This window comes from Suillus plorans (genome assembly GCF_016647745.1).
Source record: "Suillus plorans strain S12 chromosome Unknown HD556scaffold_17, whole genome shotgun sequence".
NCBI lineage: Eukaryota > Fungi > Basidiomycota > Agaricomycetes > Boletales > Suillaceae > Suillus > Suillus plorans.
In genome coordinates, this window is record NW_024537401.1 from 521830 (window position 1) to 544060 (window position 22231).

Below are 22231 nucleotides of genomic sequence, written 5' to 3' on the forward strand. Positions count from 1 at the left end.
TGGTCACGACGTCGAAGACTGCCCTGGTGTACTACAAGAATATAACGCCAGACGAAGTTCTTCGGGTGTTGCTTACAACATTACGTCGCGCGGTTATTTATGCACCCCTGAGCAGGGTCTCTTACCTATAGTACTGCATTGCTCCTTCGTGTGTCCCAAAATCTACGGTTTTGTCTCGCTAATCTCTGCCTTATTGGCTTTAGTGTCTCTCGCCGTTCTTCGGCAGGTTTCCAATGTATAATGCAGTTTCCCTCTTCTTTTCTACGATTACTCTCTCTCCCTGGAATCCCCGACTAGAAACCACCATCCCTGTCAATCATTTTTTCTACCATTCCTTTCTCAAAGTGGTCCAAGATGCGGTTCATAACCGCTCTTGCTTCGTCACTATGCTTCTCTTCATTTATATACGCTTCCCCTTATCGTCCAGACCTGACATCCTACAATCTCAACGTAAACCAATCCGCCCAGTCTCCTATAGATTATTCAACCACAAGATCAAACACCGCCTACACCCCTTCTCCACAGAACTGGCGTTCAATCCCAATGTACACCGTCCTTATGGACAAGTTTGCCGATGGTGACCCTTCAAATAATCAGTTCTTCAACTCCCCATATGAATGGGATTGGAGAGAAACCCAACTTCGTTTTGGCGGTGACCTCAAAGGTCTAATCTCGAAATTGGACTACATCCAAGGCATGGGCGTCAAGGCCATATATCTCTCAGGTACAATATTCTTGAACATGATATGGCAAGCCGATAGTATGTCCTTATCTCAATCTCATTTACAACTCACACTCACTTCCTTTAGGTTATTCTCCTCTCGACTTCTCCGTTTTGGATCCTCATTGGGGTACTATTGATGATTGGGTAAACTTCGTCGACATCCTACACGCACGCGGCATGTATATCATGTTGGATTTCACAGTCGGAACCATGTCCGACCTTCTCGGTTCTGAAGGGTTTGTTCAGCCTATCCACCAACTACAATTACTTGCTCACTCACTCACCAGTTATGTCAATGCCAGCGCCCCATTCAGTCTCACTGAATATCCTGCAATGTACAAAAACCCAAACTACCTCCCCTGGGGTTTCGAGCAGTATGTTGACTTTTCTGTAAGTAATTATTTCCGTTCACCTGGTGCCTCAACTAACTTTTTTCCTAGGTCATTAATGAGCGTAATACTTCTTGCCAACTTCCCATCTTTTGGCAAGATGATGGAACAATTCAGCCTGTAATGGGACATGACGGTTGTTACGAGTCCGACTTTGATCAATATGGTGACATGGACGCTTTTGGTATGCACCCTGCCTGGCAGCGTCAGCTTTCCAAATTTGCATCTGTACAGGACCGTCTCCGCGAATGGAAGCCTTCCGTTATGGACAAACTCACTACCTTCTCCTGCATGACCATCACAGCCCTTGATATCGATGCCATTCGTGTCGACAAGTCCACACAGCTCACCGTCGATGGCCTAACCGCTTGGGCATCTGCCACTCGTGCTTGCGCCACTAATCTTGGAAAGAAGAACTTTTATATCACCGGTGAAGTCACTGGCGGTGACACCTTTGGGTCCCTATACCTGTCAGTCACTATCTCACTCACCACTGATACCAATTGATCGCTTTCACAGTGGACGTGGCCGTACCCCGACTATATTGCCCCCCGGATTTCTTCAGTCAGCCAACTTGACAGAATCCGAAAACCAGTATTTCTTGCGCCCACAGTCGTCGAATGGCCTCGACGGCTACGCGTTCCATTACTCAATATACCGCTCCCTCATCCGTTTCCTCGGAGTGGACAGCAAATTGGTCGTCACGTCCGATCTCAACACCAACTTTATCACCGCTTGGAATCAGATGCTCATGACCAACGACTTCTTGAATCCAGACACCGGCCTCGCCGATCCGAAGCATTTATTCGGAACAAGCAATTTTGATGTTTTCCGTTGGCCCAGTTTGGCGAATGGCACGTTGAGATCTGCATTGGCATCTTATATCACGTACCTGCTTATGCCAGGGGTTCCATTGGTAGGAGCTATACTCGAATGCCCGCCGCCCCAGTACTTACCTTTTACAGATATACTATGGCGAGGAGCAGAATTTCTACTTGTACGACTCCACAGCCTCAAACTATCTCTTCGGGTAGGTCACCAACTCCTTGAAGTCATTACTTTTCTCACACTGCTACTTTCAGCCGTCAAGCTATGATGAGCAACAAGGCTTGGCAGCGCCACGGGTGCTACAAAGTTGGATCCGTCCAATACCCTAACATGCCGCTTGAGTCCGCCTTAATGGGATGTGATGACGATTGGAACTCGCTCGATCATTTTGATCCGACGACGGACATGCGTCGCCTCCTAAAACATTTCTTGTACCTCCGAACCACCTACAATGCCCTCCAAGACGGTTTCGAACTCGTACAGCACGGAAACTGGACCCACTTTGTCGAGTTCCCAGGTTCAAACAACACCGCAACCGAATTGGGGCTCTGGTCCGTATCACGCGCAGGTATACCGAACGTACAAAACCTGACAGGGGGGCACACCGATCAGGTTTGGCTATTGTACTCCAATCAGGACAACTCACAGTCGTTTTCGTACGATTGCAGCGGTCCGCTGTGGATATCGTCACCCTATGTGGGTGGGACGACGGTGAGGAACTTGCTTTCTCCGTACGAGAACTATACGCTCGTGGACTCGGGGTCGTCGTATTATAACAACGGAGAGGGACCGTGGTATGGGTGTCTCCAGACGGTGGAGATGGACATGTTCGGCTTCAAGGCTTTGGTTCCTATCAGCGAGTGGGTCTCTGCCCCCCTTATGCTCACCAAGTTCCTGCCTGGGCATGACGCGCGCATCGAAGTCATGCGGGGAGAGCCAAACGCTATGATTGTGGATCTCGTGCTGGAGTTCAACGCAGCAATGTCGTGTGATAGCGTCACGCAGAGTTTATCGTTCAACATGTCGTCTTCTGTCGGTGGGCAGCCTATGCTCAACCTGACTTCGGTGATGTGCAATGCTGTCACGAATCCCACCATGTCGTCCGTTGTGGGAACTCCGTACTCGCAGTGGTCGTGGTCTGGTACACTGACCGATGTTCCGGATGGGATTTTGGAGATTATTGTTAACAATCCAACATCGTTTGATGGGACGCTGTCTACTGGAGTATGTCTGTTTTTTTCTGTACTCTGTCGTGTTTTGCTCATGGTCCGTAGAGCATAGACCATCTGCTGCTGCGCAAGGGCGAAGCAAACAATGTCATGGTGTTCCCCGAGTCTGATTATGATAACACAGATTTCGACTACACTGACGGCCAGTACACATTCACGCACCGTGCCTATGGAGCGGATATGTTCAGGTACTCAGGCGACTTCACACTGAGTTGGTCTAACTGGACGAGTTGGGAGAATGTCACGACCATACCCGCTGATGTCCTCAGCAATTCTGATACTTTCTGGACGGGACAACATCTCATAGTACAATGTGAGTGCTCGTAGTTGCTGCTGCTTTTTTCTGGTGTTGACGTTGCGGTAGATTGGAGTGGTGTCGCGACTACCTCCAGCGTCGTCGTGCATGCAGATTTGAACCACAATCAGCAGCGTCGCGTTCCCCAGTTCCTCGCTCGAGGTCCTTTCAACGATTGGGGTTATGACCAGGGTATCTCCAATGCGATGAACCTAGTCAGCGATGGCACTTGGGAGCTCGAAATCATGGCTGCGTGGCCAACGTACCTGCAACTCAACGTGTTTGGGTACGATGATTACTACTACGGTGACGTCGACGGGGACGGCGTTATGGATCGGATACCACCAAACAGCATTGCGCTCAACTACTTAAACTTGTCAGCACCCCCATATCCTGCACTCGCATGGGCACTCATCGTTAATGATGCCACGTTGGAGTGGACTCTTGAGCCTCGTGGCCATGCATCTGTCAGCGCTACCATGTACGGGTCTCTCTGCTCTCTCTCCCTCATTACCGGAGTTCTCGCAGTCGTCATTTTCATGTACTCTTTCTACGGCATCCGCCACAACCTGTACGGTGTGCAGACGAATTCGGACGCAAGCAAGTGTTTCCCTATCATCGGATTGCTCAATAAGTCGGCCGCAGACTTCAAGGAGAGCGTGACGCCCATCGCGGAAAAGATCTTTGGGCACAAGCCGAATGCGGAGATCGTAGGATGGCCAGAGGACAAGAACAAGCGACGCAGAGTCCTCATCGCGACGCTGGAATATGAGATCATTGACTGGAAACTCAAGGTCAAGATCGGAGGTCTCGGTGTGATGTCATCGCTCATGGGAAAAGCTATGACGGATGTTGACTTAATCTGGGTCATTCCAAAAGTGAAGGACCTGGATTATCCCGCTGGCGAACCTGCGGAGCCCATCGAGGTTATCGTCTTCAATGAGCCCTATCGTATCGAAGTGGAGACGCACGTGTTGGACAATATCACCTATGTCATCCTCGACAGCCCTGTTTTCCGTGCACAGACCACATCAAACCCGTACCCAGCCCGCATGGACGATCTTAGTTCCGCCATCTTCTACTCCACATGGAACCAGGCCATCGCGACCACCATCCGCCGATTCCCTGTCGTCGACATATACCACATCAACGACTATCACGGCGCGCTTGCTCCGATTTACCTTCTACCCAAAGTAGTACCCGTCTGTCTCTCGCTGCACAATGCCGAGTTCCAGGGTCTATGGCCGCTTCGAACAAAAGAAGAGATGAAAGAAGTCTGCTCCGCGTTCAACATCAGCAAAGAGCACTGTACGAAATACGTCCAGTTCGGAAACACGTTTAACCTGCTTCACGCTGCTGCGTCGTTTATCAGCGTTCATCAAAAGAGCATCGGTGTCGCTGGAGTGTCGGACAAGTATGGGAAGCGCAGTTGGGTACGGTATCCTGCTCTGTGGACCCTCAAGTATGTCGATTCGCTGCCTAATCCTGACCCTACGGATATCGCAGCTTTGGATGAGAACCCGGTGGCTATTCGTGAAGTGCAGATAGATCAGGTTGCTGAGGCGCAGCGTCCGGAGATGAAGAGGCAAGCTCAGGAATGGGCGAATATCAAGCAAGATCCCAACTCTGATCTGTTTGTGTTCGTTGGTCGGTGGTCGAAGCAGAAAGGTGTTGACCTGATTGCGGATGTTATGCCATCGCTGTGAGTCTGTTTTTAGATTTTGTGGGACTCGGCTCTGATGAGACCTCTCTCGCAGCCTTGAGAAATGCCCTTCGATACAGTTGATTTGCGTCGGACCTGTGATTGATCTTTATGGTCGGTTCGCTGCGGAGAAGCTTGCTCGGTTGATGGAGATGTACCCTGATCGTGTTTACTCGAAACTGGAGTTTACTGTGTTGCCACCTTGTTTGTTTAGTGGTGCTGATTTTGCTATGATTCCTTCCCGTGATGAACCGTTTGGATTGGTCGCTGTCGAATTTGGGAGGAAAGGTGCTCTTGGTGTTGGTAGTCGACTCGGCGGTCTTGGGTTGATGCCTGGATGGGTGAGTGCTCGCCGTCTTCTTGGGGCACTATCTGACAAGACTCCTGGTAGTGGTTCCCTGTAGAATCCACTTCGACGGACCATATGTTGTCTCAACTTTCGAAGACGATCAAGCTGGCGTTAAAATCTACAGAGGAAGAAAGAGCCATGCTTCGTGCTCGGTCAGCTGTTCAGCGTTTCCCAGTCGTCGAATGGCGTCAGCGGATGGAAGACATGCACCGACGGAGTATAAACGCGAGCCGAAAGCTAGCTGGATCAAACGCTTGGCGGGAGGCGGACTGCGGGACTGAGCCCTCTCAGCATGCAGTTCCGGAGGCAGAAGATTGGAACCCTGCCAATGAGGGACTGCCTGTTCAACCTGACTGGGATGCACAGAGCGCCATGTCATCCCCAAGATTGATGCTTAGTTCTCCTGGAAGCCAGGTTTCAACGCCCCACGATGAGAGCTTTCTGTCAGTACCGCCTGGTCTCAACTTCAACCGCGACTCCTCGTACACATTGGATTCTTCTGACAAGAGACGCTCGTGGCATAGTTTCGCGACTAGTCGGTCCGAGTACAGTGACTTTTTGGAGAAACCGAACAGGACGATTACACAAGATCATCAACATGCGCCAGATCTTTTCTTGAGTCCGGCCCTCCCTTCAAAACCGTTTGGATCACATTATCTGGTGGCCTCCATTGGCAGCATCATGAAAGAAAAGACCAACTCACCGCTGAACAAAGCTATTACGACGGTGCGTATCTCAATAATTTTGGCGACCGCTATTATCTCATTCACTTTTTAGTTCACGGATTCTGATGGCGGCGTTGCCTCAGAGTTTGTACAAAAGCTGCACATGTTAAACTCGAATAACTCCAAGGGCGAACTCTCTATTGAGAAGTACCTCGTCAAGTCTGAGGAGGCTTTCTTCGAACGTGTGAGACGAGACAAACTGTCCAGTGCAATCAGTCACATTTCCTCGCACCGGGAGTCTATCCAGAGCATGCTGGCTCGACGAATTGGAGGCTGGCCGTTGTATACCATCATCATTGCTCTTGGCCAGGTAAGACATTTGATTCTTGATCTTCATCCATGAGCTCACGTTTTTTCTCAAGATGCTTGCTGCAAACAGCTACCAGATGACTTTGCTTACTGGTCAAAACTACCAGAACGACATCCAGCTATATATTCTCGGTGCTGTATTCTTGGTTTCATCTTTTGTTTGGTATACGATGTTCCGCTTGAAGCCTTCTGTCTACGTTCTTTCTGCTCCCTGGCTCTTCTATGGCATAGCATTCTTTTTGATCGGCATACCCTCGTTATCACCAAAACTTCAAGGAACTCATGTCATAGTATCGGACATTGCCACTTGGTCATATGCTGTCGCTTCTGCTGCTGCTTTCATATTTTTCGGCTTGAACTTTGGAGAAGAAGCGGTGCGTCATTTTTGGGGTCCATTTGTATGCAGCTGATGTTTGTTCTTTAGGCTGCCCCCACTGAAGTCTGGACACTGCGCGCTTGCATTGTACAAGGTTCTCAACAGATCTGGGTGGCTGCCCTATGGTACTGGGGTAACACACTGAATACTGCGACGCCTGGGTCCGTTACGCCTTGGTGGATTGTCTTTATCTTGTGGCCGCTCTCAATAATGTCGTTTGCGTTTGCATACTTGATGTTGCACGGATTGCCAGGTAAGTCCCATCCAAATTCTCCAGCAGGACAATAATACCAACTACAAAACAGAGTTCTACCAACAAACTCCCCCGAAAGTTCCAAACTTCCTCAAAACTCTCTTCCGAAGGAAGCTAGTTCTTTGGTTAGGCTTTTCTTGCTCGCGGCCAAGTCGATGACGCTGATACTCCACGCAAGGTTCCTCGCGTCTGAAATCTTACGTGATTATTGGCTCAGCGGTGTATGTTACGCCTGGTACATTGATATCCTTGTGTTCTGACCTTATTGCAGCCCTACGGTCGCAACTGGAGTTTCCTGTGGAATGTTCCTATCCCCAAGTGGGCGATCTTGCTTCTCACAATCTTCTTTTTCGTCGGTGTCTGGGCTCTCATGCTCTATATCCTCACGTCTCTGAGTAAGACCCATACTTGGTTGTTGCCCGTGTTCGCTGTCGGCCTCGGTGCTCCGAGATGGTGTCAGGTATGATCTTGTCAATGTTGCATCAATCTTCAGTCATCTAACATGTGTTGCAGACATTGTGGGGCACCTCGTCTCTTGCGCTCTATATCCCGTGGGCTGGCTCAGGGGGACCGTACCTTGGCCTTTCTCTGTGGCTTTGGCTCGGTGTTTTGGATGCCGTACAGGGTGTCGGCTTGGGAATGATTCTCCTGCAGACGTTGTCAAGATTACACGTCTGTTCCACGCTCGCTCTCGCTCAGGTCATTGGGTCTATCTGTGTTATGGTCGCCCGTGCAACTGCACCAAACCGCATCGGTCCAGGGAGCGTATTCCCTAATGTCGGAACATGGGACTTCTCGCATGCTCTCAAGGGCAGCCCGATGGCCTCCGCTCCATTCTGGCTGGCGCTGACCTGCCAGATTGTCATTGTACTAGGTTACCTCTGGTTCTACCGCAAAGAACAACTAGGTAAGTCGACATGCAACTTGACAGTTGAGATGCTCTAATAATCCTCGCTTCAGCTCGACCATAATTATGCTACATATGGTTAATCACCTTCACCGTTATCCACGCACATACCCGAACCTTCATTCACTCATTTTTTTCGCTGTTGGATTATAGTGCCATCAATTTTCTGAAACTCTGTATTTACTCGCACATTAGATTGTTGAGCTCCGTCAGCCGAAGATCGTGTCGCTCACTCCAGTGCTTGTATAGGTGCCAGGTGTTGTAGCCTGCCGGAATGAACTGGCACCACGAGTCCAGCTGAGCGAACATGTTGCTCACTTCCTACGTTCCCTCTACCACCTACGTTTATCGTACAGCCACTCCTTTTTTTTCGTCTTCGCACCCTCGTTCATACATAGTTTCTCCTTCTAATCGATTGTTCTTATTGAAGTTTTTATTATGATAATGCATAATCGTTTTGTGGTTACCCAATTTGAGAGTCGTTTGACATGGTCGAATTTGTAAGCAGTCAACTAGTTATCCCTCCCTCCGGAGCTGCTCTACCGGCTTGCGTCCCACCCGAGCTAATGCTCGGTCTAGCACAAGCTGTCAGATCACGTCAGCGACTTTTGAGCCAGACGAAGCTGGACTCATATGAATGTATACATACTTCAAATATTTTTATAGTTTGTTTTGTAAAAATCATACAAGCGGTCCGTTCACCTTCAGGCGTTTTCTATCGTGAATTATAATAAGAGATGTCTGTACGTCTGTACACCTGTGATAGCCTTTTCCTCTTCTCTTAGAAATAGCGCTCGAATGTCTCGGTGACATCGTACTCTTGAAAGTGCGGTGTATCACTGCCCGTGTGCGAACGATTCCGTGTGCAGGTCAAGCGAGGCCTTTTCGAGCGTCAGCCCTGCAGATACGTCAAACGTCGTCGCATAAGCAGACCGCAGGGGAGACTGTTTGCGATTCACGGTCCAGCTTGAATACGCTGAACTGAAAGAGAAGGTGATGCCGCGAGGCAGGCAATGTATCTCTCCGGTATGAGGAATCTGAACCTCGACGAATCTGCAGAGGTGCGCACTTGAGCATTTCGTACTAATCCGGTTTCGACGGACGTGTTTCGTTGTATTGCGCATACGGCATTGAGTTTCAGATCTAGTCGATGGGGAGGCGTGTTTGGACGTGTCAACATCGCGAGGTAGTCTGGCGTTTGCTCGGGTGCGTCTGGAAAAGCCTGCTCTGCTTCTTTGAGTGTCAAAACTGAAGAACGATTCTCTCTGATGAGGTCGAGAGATTGACGCACGCCTGAGCACGGACTTGAGTATAAGGTAGCGTACCTGTAGCGAATACACCAAAAGGCAACCAACTGAGGTCTCAAACAGTAAGCATAAGCCCCAAACCATCAGTTGTGATGTCCGTGGACGGAGTCACGATGGGGGGGCAAGTTTCCTCTCTGACCGCTCCAAGACAAGGATGCATTCAAATATCAAATCACGTCCGTCTGCGTGTACACGAGTGGTGTTATGCATGAACTTCAAGGAACGGCCCGCGTCTGAAAATCGATGACATCGTTGGAGTAGCTCGAGTCGCACGCTGTGGCTGGAGATCTCTTCGAAGTAAGAAGTATCTCCAGGTTTAGGAAGAGCGCCTGGGTAAACAGCGCGATGGAGTGAACCTCCCAGAAGTGCAGGCAAGCGTGACAGCGTGGATGTTTTGCACGAGAAGACATACTTGAAAGTTAACGGTCTTGAATTTCCTATCTTCGCTTCTTTTCAGGTGGCAAATCGGTCTAGTGTGTAGTAGAGCGAACAACTAATAAGTTGTCACCAGCGATGTAATCGAAACGGGAGTAACACCACCCATTGTCGACGAACAGGTGGCAGAGTATCAACATCAATATGTCGGATGATAGCCTCTCGACTGTTCACCCTAATCTCCTCGGGTGCCAGGGCCAATATGCGATCCTGGTCCATGAACTTGGCTCTCCGACTCGGAAGTTAATTTTGATTATGTAATTGATCCCGTCATCGTTTATGTAAAAGCGGCTCATACCCTCAGCAAACACAGGGAAATGGATTTTCCAGCATTTATAGCGCTAATGATATACATCATATAGACTTTTGTTATACATCACCAGTGGCAAAACCTAAGCGCCAAGCCTCGAGCTCCAACCTTGGAGCGTGTCATTGGAAGCGCGCCAGTCTGGGAGCGAAACGGTCAGCTGTCGTTTGCATGATAAAATTAATGCTGGACAGTGACGAGACCGCAAACAAACATATCTGATCAGGGAATCTAAATATTGTTCCTGGACAGCAGAACATAATACATTAACGTTCTCGAAAGTTGATCGTCCATAGAATGAGTAGCGATTTATCGTTCCTAGTAAACGTATGGAATAATACGGTATGGTACCAGTTTCTTATACGTCTCCCAATCCTCCCCGTACCTAGTGTTAACTGGTCAGCATATATCGACCATAGAGGAACGACCGACTCACTTTTTCTCACAATTTTCATCATCACGGCGCTGCCTGTGGATGAGCAGGACCGCAAAGTACACAACATAAAAGTATGTAATTGGCGTATCGAACCCAGTGGGAAGCGACCATGCAAATGCCATCAGCAGGTCGCCGCTGCACAACACGAATCAAATCTCAAGAACACAGGGGGAAAAAAGAGTAACTCACAAGTAGTTGGGATGTCTTGATCGACCCCACCACCCTGAAGTGAGAAGCTTCGAGCCGGTAGACGTCGTGAAATATTTCAAATCTAAACAGCAGTAAATCAACACTGATAAAGGCATCTATGAAAGGGGAAAAAATCACTCTTGGGGTTGCGTCCGTTTCTGAAATCATTCTTCTCTCCATTGGCATCGCGGAAGATATAATACCCAAGGAGGTTGAATGCAAGTATTCCAGCAGTACGAAGGAGTCCAAGCTCAACGGGTTTGAACACAAGGTAGCGTGCCTGCAGCGAGTACACAAAAGGCACCCAGGTGAGGTCTCCAACAGCAAGCATGAACCCAAAACCATCGGTTGTGATGTCCATGGTCGTAAAAATGGCGGGCTGCATATTTGGATTAGTACAAATTCAATCGTGTAGAATTGGAGAGACCAACCTCGTTGTACAGTCCATCAGCGACATACCAAGTCTGGAAGGCGAGTACAACCCATATCGAGTCGGTCACGTTTGCGAAACCTCCGCGACGTACAGCTTGCTCGCAGACCATGCTCATGTTCACCAACACCCAAAGGATGAGGCCAGGGCGGAGCTCATTGAAAGACTTGATGTCAAAAGAACCAATGGATGGGTTCAACTCGCGGCCAATGTACCACTAAATGGGTCACTTGAGTCATGAACGGCACTGACAAGCGAACTTGAAACGTACGTCATAAATGAAATTTCCCGAGTTGCCACCAAGCGCGAGGAGAGCGCCCGTGCGGTACGAACTCGCATACACATAGAAGGCCTGCACCAAGGACATAACCAACGAAGCAGTGACGAATCCTATCCATTTTTGATACAAGAAGGTGAAGGACTCGGGACCGTTGCGAACGATATAGCCACAGGAGATGCCCATTGCAAAAAGGAATGTCGAAAAAGCTGCATAACAACAGCATCAGCGCCAATGCTCGCCGCTATTATCAGACACGAACCATTGATTTTGTACTTCTTTTTCTCCCCAGTACGCATAGTCACTCCTTCAACCCAATCTCCCGGTAGCACCGCCCATGCAACAACGCAAAACGCGTACCATCCCAAGTAAATCAAACTGGCCTCGGTATCCCACAGACTTGCCCAAAATGTCTTGTCACTCAATGCTTCCACGAACCGGTCTGGAATAGATTGCAAAGGAGGAGGGCAGCCGCCAGATTCTTCTGAACAACCAAAGTATAGGAGATACGTCATGAAAGGGACGCCGAATGAGATGAGAAAGGCACCCGGTGGGCCTAGGAACTCATAGGTCATCGAGCGCGGGTTCAAGTCGGCCACAGGCTCTGACTCGTCTTTCGTCGTCGTCGACATTGTGACGAAGTTTGAACGCGATGAAACGCGCAGTAAATGGTGGTTCTGTTTGAGTCGTTCGATCGGTGCGCGCCTGTGCTTCCGACGGAATTGATGCTATTTTGGTCCGATTGCTTCCATATTTGTATGAAATAACAAAATCTTGTATTTTCTGTCCTACAATCTCCTATACGCACCAAGTTGTAGGCGGTAGAGCACGAGAATATTTGTTCTAATTAATTAGCATGTCGGGCACACGATCATGTTGCACCCCCATCTAGGTTCTCAACCAGTTTTGACAGCCTCTCCTTCCTCAGAGGTATCCACAACACCTCACTTCCACTAGTACCAGGCTGTGCTGCGCTCACCACAAGTCCGTGGTCCCTGAATTCGCCAAGCAGAGCTCTGAGTGCAGTATCATTTGTAGCAATGAACGCGTCCCGCGCCAAAGTAAAGAGAGCATCGTATGTCAGGCCAAAATGCTGCTGGTCATGAGGGTTATGTGCGGAGGTGACCTCCGAGACGTCGGAAGAGTTGGCGTTCTCGAGTTGCTTTGCGGCGAGCAAGGAAAACAGTTTCTTGGCTTTAGCGGTCACCGCTGCGAGGACATGCATTGCAGCTGTTTCTGTGAGCGGGCCAGAGATAGGATTGGTAATATCAACGCGTGCACGGGACGATGAGGCGCCAGAAATGGAGGTACGGTCAGCAAACGTGAGTTCGATGGTGTATGGTGCAAGAGTGGTCAGGTCGTGCCAGAGCCAGCTGTACCCCACGTTTTTTGTAGGATGATCCGAAGAAAAGAAAGAACCTTTCCTAGCTGCGAGCTGAGACGCGCTGAAGAGCAGTGGCGCGTTAAGCCTGTCGATAGACGCGGCGATGTGAATGTGGGGGCTGAGTGCTAGTGAAGAAATGGCACGTGCAAGTTTTGGAGAGCGGTCGAGGGAGTGAACTATCAGGAACAGATGGGGGCTGTCTGAGTTTCCAAAGTGCTCTGCTACGCGCTCCAGGGTAAGAGCAGAAGTAGAGGTGGATTGTACGCCTGGGACGCGTGCAATGGACACAAGCATGTCGCGCACGGTTACCGAAGGGTGAAAAGCGTTGACTACGACAACATGTCCAAGTTTCGATACATGTTTGGCGAAATCGTTCAGGATACCGCGCTTCGAACCCAGTCCATAGAACAATATATTGAAGCCTTCGTCAAGCTCGCGAGCCCATCTCTTGAAACTGGAGCTATCAAAGGGAACTTGTGGCGTACAAGCATGCACGGAAGCTCGTGCGAGAGCAGCATTGTGCTCCTCAGGGCTGAGGGGCACGACACGCTGTGAAAAGACATTGGTAGATGTGCGCGTGCGTGATGAAGCATGCGTAAAATAAGCATCAAAAGATGGCTGGTAAGAGTCGATCAGACCGTCAGTTTCAGATTCTTTGAAGATGTTGGTATAGTTGTGCTCGACGTCTGAGGCATATAGCTCAGATCCTTCGTCGCTGTCCATCACAATGTGGGGTCCGTTTGAGGTTGTTTGTTTGCGACCTAAAGTTTGACCCTAGATTCAAACCAAAACCACTGTCACGTCAACCACCACTTGCTCAAGTACTGTACATCCTTCTCAAGGAGCTCGCTCTGCAGCCTACAATGCATTTTGAACAAGGAAACTTACACTTGCATTGGCAAGTGATCAAATCACCGCATAACAGCAACCACGTTGCACGCAAAAGATACGAAAGGAAGAGCCTCAGTATGGTTACTCAATTTGTATCTTTTGTGTGTCAAATACTGCTCTCTTTACCCGCACGTCTCTTACGCCTAGCTCATGATACTTAATAAAACTATGGCTCGAGGACGTGGACAGAAATGGTGCGCAAAGAAACATAAATGTACGGAGACTGCACCTATCCATCCTGTACAATCTTGAAGGGTCTCTAGATTTAAGTTCCTTTGGTTGATGTCGGTGGACTACAGCAAGAGTCGAAACTTCCAAAACTTCGGGCTTCAAGAACCAACGACCTGTGTCGTTCTCGAATGTTTGGGTCAGTTCAAGCAGGTTCCAGCCTCCACTTGTGTTGATCATCATCAATGTTAGCATTTTGACCAAATCATCGAGTTGTCGATGTGCAACGCCCCTCGCATACCATTACACTGCAAAGTCTTGTGGTCACCCGCTTTCCTAGGTCTCAGTTGATGTGAGAGCTCGCTACAGCGGTGGCACTAAACTGTTCGTGTCAATCCCGCCATCAGTCTTTGTACCGCTAGTAACTGGTGCAAAGCGCAAGGGCTGACAGAACGTTTCTGTTGGCACAAAATCACGATATGGCATTGGCAGACGGCTTGGCGGGTTGGCTGAACATGCGTACGTACCTACTCACCCCACGGTGGTGGTGCAATATGTAACATTTCTTGGTGACGACAGTCGGACGGGTGCATTGTGTAGAAGTGGTCTTCTTCCTCCTTCCGTTATTTCACCAACACCACCAAGTGCAGGAGGTCACCAAGGGAAGGAAGGTTAGATTCTATCTAGAGGAATAAGTCGTCTATTCCCTGATGGGCCATCCATTGAAAGAACCGCACCGTGACGTCATCTCTTCAGATATCTCAGCAAGAACTACCCTATTTGATCATTCCACTGTCATTGCCCCTCTGCTTCGCTCTGGTCTTGCGCAAGATGGATGTTGTATTTATTGTCGACGATACCCATTGTGGATGAGGGGGTCCGAAGACTTTGCCAGTGGTTGCCAAAACTTTGATTCAGCAGTTCCAAGTACAGCACTCGGTGACCAAGACAGAACTTGTCGGTGTACTTTGGGATGGTGTTTCAAGCCTCAGGAGTTCTCCGATAATTCGCCAAGAGCTCTGTCGTCATCGGTGACCTCAAACTCCATGAATTGTGTGGATTCACATTTGCGCAAATACGTCTCATGCTATATGATCATGCTATTTAACTAGTTTCCGGAGAAAACGATTCAGGTCGGCCTGTGGGATCGATCCGTCCACGGTGGCCGACGGCTGTAATATACCAGGAACATGGCCCCACCCAGTCGACTGTATCAGAGACGCTGTTCACTCTCAAACCTGCTCAATTAGGAGACTGGGCGTGAGGCAAATCCGCTTACTCCGATATTTCGTCTCGAATTATATTGCGACAAGCAGGTTTGGGAAACTGGGCGCGAGGCAAATATGTTTACTCAGATATTTCGTCTCGAATTATATTGCGACAAGCAGGTTTGGGAGACTGGGCGCGAGGCAGATCCGTTTACTCAGTTATTTCGTCTCGAATTATATTGTGACAACTACTACTACAGCATCATCTCTACCGAGGCACACTTGGCAGCGATCACCGGGCTTGTCCTCATTCAATAACGGACGTAGTACTTATTACTATCCATGCCAACTGTCACTACGAATACTTGGATGCCTCACCGTGTCGGAAGGTAATATTCATTCGCCTGTACAGTACTGGCGAGTTTACTGGCGCCACCAAGATATCCAGCATGCACAAATACTTTGACAACTCGATACCTGGATTGGAAAGCAAAGCAACCGTCGGGAACCATTAGTTTTGCCGCTTAGCGCTTAGGACCGAGTTCGAGGGTCCAACGTTCGTAAGCGTACTAGGACTACTTAGTGCGATGCACATAATAACATTGATCACTGATGCTCATCCGACAAATACGAGAGCCTCGTGTTCTAGTCCAGAGCCAGAAGTTGCATGATGCCAAATTAAGAGCTTACCCCAGGCTAAGGAAGTGTCCAAGAAAGAGTTAGGCGCAAGTTATTGATGCTGCCAGAAGACTCGGATTGAAAAAACTTCTAGTGGTGAAACTGTCAACGGACCCGAAGTGTTATGACACGATACTTGTGTGATAGCCTTAGCGCGATTGTGGTCATTATTTACATAAAAAAGTTCATGTGTACTTGCTATTTTTCTTGCTCAAAACCCAAGGCAGGTTGGGAGTGGATCGGCACTATATAATCTGAGCACTTCTAGGACCCTTCAGCTTTCAATCCGAACTTGAAGCTTGAAGACTCGTGTTGCCAAGCAAGTTTGTCTCAGCCAATCAGATTGTGGCGAGTGCTGTGATCTTAGAAATGCTCTTTGAATGGGAAGCTGATCATAGGATATCGAATGCTGGGGTACATCGATTCAGTAGGATGACTCGTTAACGTTGTGTTAGAAAGAAACTGGAGTCATAACTTTCAAACTAACCCTATCTCTGATCGATAAAGCCTGCCCTAATGGGATCAGATGGGCCTCATTGCGATTATCTGACCTGTGTTTTGGTTGTGCTCCGATAAAATTTCAGGAGGTGCGCTAATCAAATCGGTCATCTCATCTTTCTCCCCATCTTCCACATTCTCCAAGTTTTCAAAATGGCACCTGTGGGCAAGCTCTATTGTGTCCCTACCATGACTCAGACCAAGACGGTAATTAGTGCACTTGTAACATTTCGCGTTTTTAATATGACTCATAATAACCCATAGATCAGGAGCGTCTGTGCACTAGCAGGTCTTGAGCTGGAGATCCCCGAGTACAAACACTTTTCGGACAACAAGAAGCCAGAGTTTCTTGCCAAGTTCCCTCATGGAAAGATCCCCGCTTTAGAGGGCGCAAACGGCTTTAACCTCACGGAGGGTACCCCGATCGCGCGGTATCGTGAGTCATACCATTTTCCATGTTGATTTTGATCTAGGATACCATAAGGATGAGAAGATCTACAGTTATCCCTGTCTTAATTCTGTGTCGATAGTTTCATGTAATTCTGATCGTGTTATCCGTTCTCACTTTCATGTGGTGTTGTTGTGGGGTTGAAACGCATGTACTAACGTTTTGATTACAGTTGCCGGCCTTGCTCCCAACTCTGGCCTTCTCGGCTCAACACCAGAGGATGTCGCAGCCGTTGATCAATGGGTTCACTTCGCCGAAGCAGAAATGTCCACATTCGCCGATGTAATTACAGGGATGCTTAATAACTACATCCCCTACAGCAAAGGCGTAAGTTAGTTCCTCGCCACCCGACTGTTCGCACTCAATGACCTCCTACAGATCCACACCATCATGGCTGAGCAACAATTGCGCAGCCTTAACACCCTCGAAGCTCATTTGAGCACCCGTACCTTCCTCGTTGGCGACCGCATCACTCTTGCTGATATCACTGTTGCGTCTGTTCTCCAGCGCGCCGTTGGCGTCACCGCAGATGCCGCTGTACGCGCCAACCTCATCAACACTGTTCGCTTCTTGGAGACTATTGTGCATCAGCCCAAACTCGAGGCTATCTACGGTCCTACTGAGTACACCGAGAAGGCGGTGCAATACGTCCCTCCCAAAAAGGAGAAGGCGCCCGCCCCCCCGGCCGCACCAAAAGAGAAGAAAGAGAAGCCGAAGAAAGTTGCTGAGGACGATGAGGAGGATGATGGCAACCTTGTTCCTGAGGAACCCAAGGAGAAGAATCCCTTGGAACTGCTCCCAAAGAGCACGTTCAACCTCGAGGACTGGAAACGTGCCTACAGCAACAAAGATACGCGCGGCGCTGATGGTTCGCTGGAGTGGTTCTACGCCAAGTAAGCACATACCTCTCCTTTACTGGTCGTACTGACCAAGGCGCTCGCAGCTTCGACAAGGAGGGCTTCTCCGTCTGGCGCGTAGACTTCAAATACAATGAGGAACTCACGCAAGTCTTCATGTCCTCTAACCAGATCGGTGGCTTCTTCAACCGTCTGGAGGCATCGCGCAAGTACCTCTTCGGATCGGTGGGCGTGCTTGGCCAGGCCAACGCTTCTGTTATCAGTGGTGTTCTCATCCTGAGGGGCCAAGATTCAAAGGCGGCCGTAGACTGCGCACCAGACTTTGAAAGCTACAGTTACACCAAACTAGATGTGTTTGGTAACCAAGAGGACAAAGCCTTCTTTGAGGGCGCACTTGCATGGGATTTGGAGGTCGATGGCAAGAAATGGGCAGATGGAAAGAACGTAAGTGTCGTATTCTTTCTATCGTGTTTCATGACTTTTCGCTGATGTTTGCGTTGCAGTTCAAGTAAAAAGTACTGATGGGCCGGAGAACGCGGGACTTTTGGGAAGCTGCAGTATTGATTTCGTGTATCATCGTGTTTCTTATATGTAGATCTTGTTACTTTTAACCATCTGTTAACCTACGTTTGTGGAAGAGCAGTGGTTACACACATACTGTCTAGTGTAACACTCGATGCCTCTTACTTCAGAAGATGAATGAGTTTAGAGTTCGTAGCTAATCGACTGACGTTACCGATTACGTACAACCAGTTTGGCCTATTTCGTAGTCCGCTCGGCATTTCGAGGGCACACCCGTGTATGTTCAAGCTCCGAAGCCGCTTCATGCTACGATCGGTCATGTCCTCATTAATTTCTTGTCCGATGGCAATCAGTTCATAGGCCTGGGGCATTCTGGAGCCTTATGATCAAGTAGCTTTATGTGGTTTTTGAATTTGAGGATTGGCACCAAGACTAACTTAATGCGCGAGCCAGGCAATAGTATCCTTTGCGACAAAAGCGGTGCCGGCGGATATCCACCTCGAGCTTCGATCAAACATAGCCAAGAGTCTATGAAGTCCCTTGTACCGAAGCAGTACGAAGCAAGTAAGAATTTGGATACTGGGTTTGTCCATTCTGATTTCGCAGGCATCATTAAACTTTGTCGTCCGCGCGAAGGTTCAATGTTCATAACTTCACATCAAAGCTTTGATAGGCGAAACTTAAGCGTCAGGACAAGCTTCCTTCCATCGTTGTCAACCCAGACTTTAAAGAAGGAAGATGACCGTCCCTAGAATCTTTCCAGTCGTTCTTTGCACCCCTGAATGAACGTTTTCCAGCTAGCGCGGTGATACAGAAAGAACGACTGTCTTCCTCCGAGTCTATATGGTCTGACCACGGGAGACTAGTGGATAATTCCGTCCATCATCACAATGAGACGTTAGTCTGGGCAGTGCATCCCAATTCTAGCAAGGAATTATCGAGCATCAGTACCTAACTCTAATCAGCAAGCACTGCCAGTGCCTGCCATTCACCAAGTGTGGAAACAATGAGGCAACATGTGTTGCATGATAATGGTATGTGCTCCTATATACTCCGCCATGATCAGGAACGCTAATGTTATTTTAATGTAGTGCCAGCGCTACAATCACTAGTTAATCTCCGAATCTGCGAGGAGTACAACCTCGGGCGGTTCAAGCCTCGGTGAGTCTATTTGCAAATTTTAACCGTGGCGTGCTTACCAGCCAGTCTCTAGGCGTGTGTCTCATGCGTGTCATTTTTAACCGGAGAAGACTGGCGTACGTGAGATGTACAGGGGCGAGACACATCTCTTCTGAAAGTCCACAGAATTTGTTCGACAAATGAAAGTAACCACGTTCAGTTTCAGACATTGCTATTGTACGTCCTTTCTTTCACTGCGATCAGTGTTTCTAAGCGTACATAGCCATATTCAGATCTAAGCAACCCTTTTCCAACTTTTCCTTGGACTCGGTTGACAAAGTTCTCAAAATCATCTGAAGACGACGGTTCTGATCCGCGAAGCATTCAAACTACTGACACCGGTCCCTGACAATCCCCGCATATTGTTCACTTCTGGAATATGCATGCTAGGGTTATTTACGGATTCGAAAGACATGCTAGCGAGGAATGCGCCAGTGAAAATGCTGTTGTAAGCTTTTCATTTTCAAAGACTGAGCGTGGCGCAGTACGGACACAGGTCGTGGCTGAGTAAAGCTATTTGGAGAAGCTAATACTCGGAAAACCGTTTGATTGTGGAGTCTACTCTGCGTAGCAGCTAGTATAAGAGGCTGTTCAACGAAACAATGCTTTCCATCACTCCTAGAACGTCTCGGAGTTCCTATATCAAACCCGATGGCTCCTAACAGCACTCTCCGAGGTGCTCCTGATCCAATCTAAATGTGTCAGTTCTGTTTTCTGTTCTATTTTGATGAGTTCTACTGACTGAACGCAATCCAGATACTGAACCGCTCTGCGGTTATTGCAGGCCTACAATGAAGATGTCAGTCTTTGTACATAGGAACTCGATGTGACTCTACAGATCCACAAGGGTTTTTTTATGCGACAACGTGTAAGTAGGTCAGACTGAAAGCTAAGCTTGCAATATCATATGTACTAATTAGCCGGGCAAATTTGCCCACCCCAAATGCCCCGAACCCTAGTACTGAATATGGGAACTCAGGTAAGCCGGGGTGCTTACAAAACGCTCGCTCAAATTCCTCGTCACTGACGAGAATCATGATATTACCCTGGCAGACATAATTTTAGCTGCTGTAATCCAACGTGCCGCCCAAGCGATGCTCGGCGCTGCTGAGTGAGCACCACAAGCAACCATCGTCGCGCACTATGCAAAGATGATAGCTGGTCCTGGCATCAAGGACGTCCTCGGGGAAGCAGAAGTTGTTGAAGTGTCCCTGGCACCCAAGGAAGCCGCGTAGGCAATCGTTATCGTATATGATGATTATGTGGGTAAGAGGGAGGAAGCGCCTTGTGGGATCAAATGATATACTATACCTCGCTCGACACCTTGACCAAATCAAGTCCAAGGGTAACTGTCGTGACGTAAGAATGTTATTCTTCAAGGCTCTCAAAGGACTTGAACGTGGGGGTGTCGTCCTTCTAGGCCAAAGGCTACCATAGTCAAGTACGATTGACGACTCCTGCTACCCTCCCACTTGCCACTTTCTCGACATCGCGACAAGTGAGACTGTACCTAGTCGTCCTCTCGACCGTCCCTCCCGATTCAATCATTCTCACGACAGTCTCGTCTTTAATCATGTGGCGATTGACGATCTGTGAGTGCGATCCATTGGGAAGAAGCAGGAAACCATCGCCGGTGAATGTGTCGGCATCTACCTCGTCTATGCCATGCAGATGCGTTGTGTAAAGTTCCCCAGTCGTAACCACAACACTGCGAGGCTCCAAAAACAATGACAATGAAGGTGCTGGATTGACGCTACGTCCCATCCGAGTCGATCCGGGGTCAACACTCAAACTGTCTTTATCCTTATTATACCGATAGTAATGGAAGATAGTATGCGATCCTAAGGAAATAGTTGCGACGACTGGGTGATATGAGGGACCGTCTTCGTGGGGCTTCAAACTGGGTATCAATCATCGGTGTTGAAACAGTATATTTCGGATCGTACCATAATGCCTTGTCCTGGATGATACTTTCACGACGATGAGAGGGGTGTAAAAGTGATTCGTGAGATGAAATGATCTCACTTCGTTCAATATAACGTGATTGGGTCCTTTGTGTGGGGATTGGTTGAAGGCGCCAAGGAGTCTGAGACGTCCTAGAACATCAGGACTGTTATCAGATCAGATGATTGAGACGGACTACGCGAAGCATGATAATCGACCCACAAATCATTCAAGAATGCAGGAAATTCCTGGCGAAACAGAATGTTCTTCTGGAGAACTTCACCCCCTGTATGGAATGAAGGAGCCTGCGTGAGGGATCTCAACCAGCAGCGGATGACTCTACTCACCCCATAATTGTAATCTAAATAAAGATAACGAATTAGCCTCCGAATTGCTGCGCACGTCTCCGTAGTGCTATGCATGACAAACCTGCGATTGTTCAACATCTTCCATTTCTGCTTTGGGGAATCTTTTATCTGACGACTGGTTAAGGGACTCACCTAAGATGGTCCAGCTAAAACTCACCTTCCGTAGTAAGTACTGTTCCTCATCTTCAGAGATGAAGTTTGGGATATAGAATACAGCTGAAGTTCCCTGCAGGTGGTGTTCAGCAAGGAGGTCCATATTGGTATCATCTGAACCGAGAAGCGGCATCACGCTTGGGAACTTCAGGTTCTTACGTCATGCCTTTCTAGGGCCACGTTTGTCTGGTCAAATATGGGGTGCGGTTTGGGTGCGGTGCAAACCTACTTCACACCACTTTCGCTAGACTGAGAAACCACTCCGACTAGTCCTCAAGCAAATAGTTTTGCCTTAGTCAGGCTACACGGCCACCCTGAATCCATCTCACCGGGCTACTTCACATTTGGTTCGCTTGCCTGACGACTTGTCTTAATATCCCATTTAAATGTGATAAGGTCCTCTTCATGAACCTTCGAGAGCTCGGAGGCACGCCTATCTCCGTCAATGAACATTGAACATCTATGG

General features: G+C 48.6%; 6 protein-coding genes across 6 annotated transcripts; 2 read left to right on the forward strand and 4 right to left on the reverse strand.

The window, feature by feature from the left end:
* Positions 1-168: 168 nt before the first annotated feature.
* Positions 169-8150, forward strand: HD556DRAFT_1466506 (glycoside hydrolase family 13/glycosyltransferase family 5 protein; the record flags this gene model as incomplete). The annotated part of the gene is made up of 18 exons (XM_041308368.1): positions 169-760; positions 810-960; positions 1012-1114; positions 1165-1583; positions 1633-2029; positions 2079-2143; positions 2196-3165; positions 3216-3483; positions 3535-5167; positions 5223-5508; positions 5559-6242; positions 6294-6551; positions 6604-6924; positions 6975-7087; positions 7232-7400; positions 7451-7639; positions 7693-8086; positions 8140-8150. The coding sequence occupies exons 1-18, from the start codon at positions 355-357 to the stop codon at positions 8148-8150; spliced, it is 6837 nt and encodes a 2278-aa protein (XP_041162346.1). The 5' UTR covers positions 169-354.
* Positions 8151-8869: 719 nt separating this feature from the next.
* On the reverse strand, positions 8870-9687 carry HD556DRAFT_271389 (uncharacterized protein). Its single transcript, XM_041310094.1, has 2 exons — positions 9412-9687; positions 8870-9351 (listed from the first exon to the last, which is right to left on the reverse strand). Exons 1-2 carry the CDS (start codon positions 9475-9477, stop codon positions 8923-8925), a joined length of 495 nt encoding a protein of 164 aa, XP_041162347.1. The 5' UTR covers positions 9478-9687; the 3' UTR covers positions 8870-8922.
* Positions 9688-10153: 466 nt separating this feature from the next.
* HD556DRAFT_1358282 (ERG4 ERG24 ergosterol biosynthesis protein) lies at positions 10154-12159 on the reverse strand. Its single transcript, XM_041302538.1, has 7 exons — positions 11730-12159; positions 11462-11676; positions 11192-11407; positions 10899-11139; positions 10761-10842; positions 10572-10706; positions 10154-10520 (listed from the first exon to the last, which is right to left on the reverse strand). The coding sequence occupies exons 1-7, from the start codon at positions 12097-12099 to the stop codon at positions 10454-10456; spliced, it is 1326 nt and encodes a 441-aa protein (XP_041162348.1). The 5' UTR covers positions 12100-12159; the 3' UTR covers positions 10154-10453.
* A 46-nt stretch (positions 12160-12205) lies between these two features.
* HD556DRAFT_1358285 (origin recognition complex subunit 2) lies at positions 12206-13644 on the reverse strand. The gene has a single exon (XM_041302539.1). The coding sequence runs from the start codon at positions 13572-13574 to the stop codon at positions 12339-12341; it is 1236 nt and encodes a 411-aa protein (XP_041162349.1). The 5' UTR covers positions 13575-13644; the 3' UTR covers positions 12206-12338.
* A 2803-nt stretch (positions 13645-16447) lies between these two features.
* On the forward strand, positions 16448-18111 carry HD556DRAFT_1306767 (uncharacterized protein; the record flags this gene model as incomplete). Its single annotated transcript, XM_041299958.1, has 7 exons — positions 16448-16501; positions 16559-16730; positions 16768-16830; positions 16915-17069; positions 17121-17635; positions 17686-18043; positions 18103-18111. The coding sequence occupies 7 exons, from the start codon at positions 16448-16450 to the stop codon at positions 18109-18111; spliced, it is 1326 nt and encodes a 441-aa protein (XP_041162350.1).
* Positions 18112-20737: 2626 nt separating this feature from the next.
* On the reverse strand, positions 20738-21868 carry HD556DRAFT_1233650 (uncharacterized protein; the record flags this gene model as incomplete). Its single annotated transcript, XM_041297611.1, has 7 exons — positions 20738-21193; positions 21247-21270; positions 21326-21410; positions 21467-21530; positions 21592-21605; positions 21674-21720; positions 21770-21868. 7 exons carry the CDS (start codon positions 21866-21868, stop codon positions 20738-20740), a joined length of 789 nt encoding a protein of 262 aa, XP_041162351.1.
* Between the last annotated feature and the right edge of the window lie 363 nt (positions 21869-22231).